General features: G+C 40.5%; 1 protein-coding gene across 2 annotated transcripts; it reads right to left on the bottom strand.

Annotated features, from left to right (window-relative positions):
* On the bottom strand, nucleotides 1-6886 carry LOC114546738 (endophilin-B1). Of its 2 annotated transcripts, XM_028565748.1 has the most exons (11): nucleotides 6843-6873; nucleotides 5885-6735; nucleotides 5515-5656; nucleotides 4260-4388; nucleotides 3983-4116; nucleotides 3486-3578; nucleotides 3270-3353; nucleotides 3142-3165; nucleotides 2785-2874; nucleotides 2344-2444; nucleotides 1-1751 (listed from the first exon to the last, which is right to left on the bottom strand). In XM_028565748.1, exons 2-11 carry the CDS (start codon nucleotides 5939-5941, stop codon nucleotides 1115-1117), a joined length of 1491 nt encoding a protein of 496 aa, XP_028421549.1. In that variant the 5' UTR covers nucleotides 5942-6735; nucleotides 6843-6873; the 3' UTR covers nucleotides 1-1114. The 2 variants fall into 2 exon arrangements, with proteins under 2 accessions (XP_028421549.1, XP_028421548.1); XM_028565747.1 differs by having other exon boundaries at nucleotides 5885-6886.
* Nucleotides 6887-6910: the final 24 nt, after the last annotated feature.

The raw sequence follows: 6910 nt of genomic DNA, 5'->3' as shown, positions 1-6910 counted from the left end.
TTTGGATTGACATTACATCACTGTTTGCATATTTATTTCCACATCTTCACTTGAATCAAACCTCACACCGACATCAGCTCAATGTGGCTGAAAACTGGCAGCAACTAGAAGTGTGAACAGCGTAGCTATCCACACACACACACACACACACACACGTTAACATACTGAGACAAAAGCATAGAGCTAGTCGTTGGCGATTACATCAGTAGGGTCAGTGCTATATTAATGTGTGTTTCCATCCAGGGTCCCCAGAGTGGACCCACACCACAGTAGAGCAGGTCTGCCCTCACGAAGAAAATTACCAACATCTGGACTTGGAAACTTCTACCCATTTCACCTAGTGGATGATTTAATGGGGTGAAAGGGTAAAAGTGAGTATGTGATTTGATTGTGTAGACGGGGAAACACCCAGAGCGTGTATGAGGAAACATATTTTATACCATGCTATAGCATAAAGGTCCTGTTCAGCTTGGTGTTTTGGCACCTTGTTGGACTCCCCAACACATGTAAGTAACGTACGTGCGCACACACACACACATACACACACCTTTAAAAGGTGCAACATGTTTAAGGGGGGGGTCTGTAAACACAAGTGACAGTGTGCACACATGGGTCACTGACAGACATGGACACAAACACACTGAGACTGTCGCACATGAATTGATGTTTTCACACTTATGATTTTACAAATATATACTTGGCACAAAGCTTCATCAGTTCTCTCATTAGCTAAAAGTAAAAACTAAAGATTTCGTTTTGGACATATTACAGAGTAGACATTACATCCATTGCTACAAGAGAGGACACAACAAGAGGATACTTAGTGATTTTCATATAACATGAATAATATATGAATATGGTTAAAGGCTAAACTTACAGTATTGTAGCACTATATCACATTTAGAAAAATAAGCACTTTCACAACCACTTCACATTATCTTCGCTATGGGATTAATTAACGTTTTTTTTTTTTATATTCACCGTACCACGTTATAATGTTGTGTATCTGTTCCTTTATAATACAGTCTATATTCTCGCTACACTGATCTAATTGAGCTGAAGCTCTAAGCAAAGTAAGTCCCAGCTATTGAGCCATGTCCTGACTGGCTGTTCATCACTCCTGGGCATCTTCTCCGTTAATAGTGGGCAGCACGCTTGCGGTTTCATTGGCTGTTTGGGGCTCAGCAGCCATGCCACTGGTTGTCAAAGTCTCTATGGCTATGTCATCGGTTGTTATGGTCTCACTGGCTACTGCATTTGCTGTCTGAGACACGTTTGAGGTTCCGCTGAGTTCAGAAGGTGGGGAAGCTGTTGTTGTTGTTGTTGTCGTCAGACTACCTGCACCATTGGTTATTGCAGCTGTTGCTCCGTTGGTTCCTGCGCTGGCTGTCATGCTAACTGCTGATATCTGATCTGTCTGGTGACTGTCCGAATTTGATGAACAGACATGGTCCAATGCTTGGTTGACCGCTAAACAGTGACTGGTTGCCTGGCCATCAGAAAAGAAGTTGTTGTTGTTGTTGTTGTTGTTATTTGGCTGTGTGGTTACAGAGGAATCTTTAGTTTTTTCACTTGCGGCCGGTGGATTTGCAGTCCATGAATCCTGGTTGAAGTCTGGAACTTGGTGGACGACTATGGGAATTGGAGTGACCTGATTTAACCCATTGGTTACATGGTTGCTTGTGGACAGCTGATTCACTTCATTACTAATAGCTGACTGCCAGTTATTGGAGCAGAGGACTGCTGGAATGCTGCAGGGAAAATAAAAATCATAACCAAGTTGTTAATGTGGAAAAAAATAGTTTGCTTTAAAAAGTATTCTCAATACAGTTACTGAATACCCAATGTTCTTTGTGAGACCAGATGTCCAGAGTTCGTTGGCCAACTGGGTTATAGATTTGAATTAAAAATGGATTGGATCACATGTTGTACTACATACAGTTTGGAGTGATAGTTGGCTTCTGAATTTAGTGTTTTAAACTATTTTTCTTTTTTCCTGAGCAAACAAAAAAAAAAAAAAGCCTGTGACCTTAATGAAAGTACATTGAAAGTGCATTTTGTCAGTGTCCTGTGAAAATGTGAAAACCAAATTTCATTTTATATAGATTAATAGTAGAATTCTTTTCTCAACCCATAAAGGAACACTTGATCAAAATCACCGTAATTGGTGGTACAAGGTTTTCAGTGGACAGCAAATGTAATTTGGTAGCTGCTGTGTGAAAAACGTCAATTCAATTCTGATGTTTTTTCCATAAAGCATAAGGAAACAATGAGGGACTTTCATGCATTATTTTAGTTCTATAAAGATTTCGTCTTTATGTGTTGTAAACCAGACATACAGACCTGGCCAGCTGCTTCTGAAGCTTCTGAGCCTGTTGGTTGCACTGGTCGAAATAACAAGCCTGAGCCTCCACAAAGTCAGTCAGGCTCCGCATGTGGTTGGTCTGAAGAAAATAAAAAAAATAATAAACATAATGCAAGACACATTAAACAGATAGATGAAACAACATATTTTACTCATTTTAATAGTAGAAAGTAAAAAATAAATCACAAAACATCATTTGCATCCTTTATTGATAAAATGTGATTTTTACATATTGGATTCCCTCCATTTGAGGATATATTGAATGAAAAACTACAGTAAAAGATTTATTGCATCTATTTGTTTTTTAAAACGGTAAACAATATAGTGTTTTGCAGGGTATTGGGTATTTGTATGTGTGTATACAGTTCATGTTACAATTGTTGCAAACAAGCTTGAGAGATGTGTTTGTGTGCACATACATGAGTGTTGCTGATTCCTTCCACAACTTGTCTTGTGATTTCTGACTGTCGATCGAAAAGACTCTGACAAATCCTCTGCTCCATCTCTGCCTGCACACACACACACATACACACACACACAAATATAATGGTTTTTCTAATTATGTTCAGCTTTGCAGCAAAAACCAAATCCCAGATGGTCTTAAGTAAAAAGTCTAAAATAAGTCTAAATGAGCAATGAAATGGACAATAGAAAGACTATTACAGCAGCTAACAGGACCATAACTGCTGGCAGTGTTAAAATAGTCTCCCTCTATTACAGCATGAAGAATATTTATATCAGATCCTGTGTGAATGCAACGATAAACATGAACTCACCTGAGAGATTTCCTGGGCCCACATCTGATTGGGTGAGAGAGACAGAGGAGGACAAGCAACTTACTCAATGACCAAACAGAAAGTTCAACTGCGCCTGTCAGTGTTCAAGTCCCTTTACGGTCACTGACCTTTAGCCATTTAACGCGCAGGAAGCTGAACATGAAAGAGACATGGGACAGGTAGTCGTCTTCCAGGGGGTTCGCATTCAGGTTCTGACAAAGAGAACGCATAATGGTTTTGAGATAGAACATTATTTTGGTGCGGTTTTGGATCGATCCAGGTATGATACATGTATTTAAAGGCTATGTTTCTATGTAGGTGAAAGTCAAGACACTGGAACTCACTCTGCCTTCTTGGTCGGCTTCGTGGGCTTTTCTCAGTCTGGTCTTAGCTATGTCCAAGTCCAAACGCTTATTCACCAACATCTTGTGCTCATCCTATGAACGCACACACTTTTTTAAGAAACATATTAAACCTACAAACAATATATAAAATGAGCATGAACAAAAGAACAAAGAAAGAGATTAGAGAAGCAATTACTGACAATGTGACATCTGAAACAAACAATTAAGTGCCATAATAGACCTTTTTCACGGCAGACATGTTGACATGTCATAATAGGAAAAGCACAGGTGTATTCAAAACCATTAATGATGGCTGCATTCCACTTAGGAGAGGTCCTGGTATTGTACATGCTGACTCACTGAAATAGCTCACTGGGACACTTGATGGAACTGAGCCATCGTTAAGGTTACCAAGTTCAACGGTGCTTTTCCTACTATGACAAGTCAAAATGTCCGCTGTGAAAAAGGTCCATAATAACGGGGTGTGTGTGTGTTACCTGCATGGCTCTGTATTCCCCCTCAGTGAAACTCCTCAGAGGGGTGAGAAAGTGGATGTTAGCGCTTTGGACAAATTTCCTCTCTGCCTCGCCAAGCTGCTTCTGAGCCTCTCCACACCTGAGCAGTGCAGTTCCTGAACACAAAACATACTGCTTTTTGCATATGTTTTTCTTTTCTTTTTTTTCTTACTGTGCATACTTGTTACCCAGCATCTGCAAAGTATTTACTGATGTGATTTAAACAACAAATCTCAGATCAACATTAGCCACACCATACCATAGGGTGTGTTGGACCCCATTTCCATCCCAGCCTGGATCATTTGGTCTCCAAGTAATTCATGCGCACGAGGACGAGGGGGGACGCTCCAATCCAGATGCTCATATAGCCGGTCCTCTAACCGCGCTCCTGTTCATCAGGGATCACAGAGCTCAAATCAGGTTTAATGTTGACTTTGAACATCTTCTAAAAATGTATTTTGCCATTGGGCTGATACAGATAACGTTTTAATGTCTGACCTGAGCACACAAACAATTACCTCACAAAACACAGGTTAACCTCAAAATGGGAATCAAACAGGTGTCAGGATACTCCAAAGGACATTGGCATGTTGAATGAAATATTACTTAACCTCCTGCATGTATATGATACCGTATTCTACTAGGACAGTCAAAATATATTGTGAAAACTAATTTATGTGAAACAAAACAGTAGGCAGCTGCTTGCAAATCGCTGATCCTTGCCATAAGCCCATGAGGTATACATAAGGTAAACAAAAATGATTCTTCAGAGAGCCTAAAAGCCCTTAGTCGATAGACGCTCTGCAAATATATCCCTGATGCTGAGTAAACATATGAGATTATTATTTCTGGCATTTGAATAGTCCCCTTATTTGATAGATTACAGACCACATCCACTCATAATTCCATTTGCTGAGGGAATTCGATTCAAAAACGGCAGAAGTATAACCATCCCTATTCATCTGAAAAGGCCCTTTAGAGACAGTCAAAGCAAACAGCTGAGCACACGGGAGATATATCTCATGTAGGCAGGCAAACAGAGATCAAATGGGTCCTAGAGGTAAAGAGCCTAGTCATCAGTGGTTTTATGCTGACCATAATGGCTGGTACCCACTTGTTGGAAATACTGCATGTACAACTGGTTGTGGTTTGGTGCAAACATGAAGATGGGTGTATTTATCAGGACAAAATGTTTGGCCAGTTAATGATCTACATGTACAGTACAACATACTATATTTTGTGTTGTTCATATGAACACTTGAAATTACAGCATCCACCAACACCTTTAAATTATACACACTGTAGATTTATCTACAGTAAAACAGGCTTTTTGCCAAAACATCAGGCATGTAAGGTAACTTAGAGTAATTATTGTGTATATTTCTAGAGGTAAGTGCAATGACTTAATTAATTAATGATCATCGTCTGAATTCAAAACATATATTAGGACTTTCAGGACCTGCAGAGAATTGAAATAAATAATACGAATAAATAAACACTTTACAGTCTCTCACCGGAATTGGGCTGAAGTAAAACCTCAGTCTGGGAGATTATTTTGTCTGTGCAGATCTTGGTGGCGTCTGCCCGGGACAAGAGCTCCTCTAGCCCGGGGTCCAACTCCGTCTTGTCCGCATGGCCAAGACTCTCCTCCGTGTACTGGGGCGGAATAAACAATGACAAAGCCACTTAAAAAAATAAAGATTGGTCGAACTAACCGCAATACGCATTTTTCATTATACCGTTTTATTAACATGCTAACGGTATATGACAGTGCATTTCAACACAGTCATCTAGGGTGATAAGAATGTCTCAGAAGTGTTTTAATAACAATAAAGCACGACCACAAGCAGTTTATTTACTAGTTAACGCTCGACTTTTTTTTACCTGAACAGCCCGGTTGATGAACTGACCAGCATCCACTGCCAACCGCGTCAAATCCATGACAACGTCCCCAAGGTCGCGCTCTGTCCTCGCTGGTCCAACAGAACGTTAACGGTCCCGCGGGACTAAGCTACCGTTAGCTATAAAAAGCCCTGTGAACAACAGCAACAGCCAGCTGACCTCGCCATGGCCTCAACCGCTATAACCACCTCTGTTAGCCAGATTACGCCGAGCACATGAAGACGAAAACGACGCAAGTGTATGCACCTGCGTGTGTTGTTGTCAGTTTATCCATCCAGCCATGCTGAAGGCTTCCGCTGACAAATTGGCTGTTTGCTAACGTTAATGGTTTACAGCTGGGATTTGTTCGTAACCGCTGCCGAATCCCAGTACACACACAAGCGTTGTTGTCCGAGTCTGTGGTGTATTTATGTGCACCGCTATCTCCGTTTAGGACTTTTAATTTGCTGCTTTAAACGGTAGCTTCACCGCAGTGTGTTGTCTGAATTATTGTAAATACGCGTCCGTTTCACAGCAGACTAGCTAGCTGTTTAAAGCGGAATGTTAAGACTTTAACAGCTGTTTTTAACTGGGTAAAAACAGAAAATAATGACAAAAATCTGACATGGCAAGAATAGTGCCCGGGACTTCCGGTTTCGACTTTCACAATAAAAGTATAATCTCTACACGCCTACACCAATCAACGACGTTTATTTGCTGAGATAATCTCCAGCAGAGTAGTGCAAAAATGATCTTGCCATAGCATAAAAATACAAGTCACTCGTTGACATCCTCAAAAATGCCCCATATCCAGTGTTGTTTGGAAAGGTCCAAGACTTCTATCCAAAAGAAAGCTGAAACAGCAGCCAAGCGTTGACAAATATGAGAAAAGTAATGACAAAAAATACAGTGACCTTTTGAGTGTCTGAACTCATGACTGGACAACAAAAATCTTGCTCACCTTTGAGCAATGTACTATCTTCACCCAGTCTTTTTCAGCCTCTAAGGCTTTCAGGAGGAAACACTTTG

The sequence above is a fragment of the Perca flavescens genome, chromosome 20 (assembly GCF_004354835.1).
Source record: "Perca flavescens isolate YP-PL-M2 chromosome 20, PFLA_1.0, whole genome shotgun sequence".
Lineage (NCBI taxonomy): Eukaryota > Metazoa > Chordata > Actinopteri > Perciformes > Percidae > Perca > Perca flavescens.
This window is presented reverse-complemented; position numbering and strand designations above follow the sequence as displayed.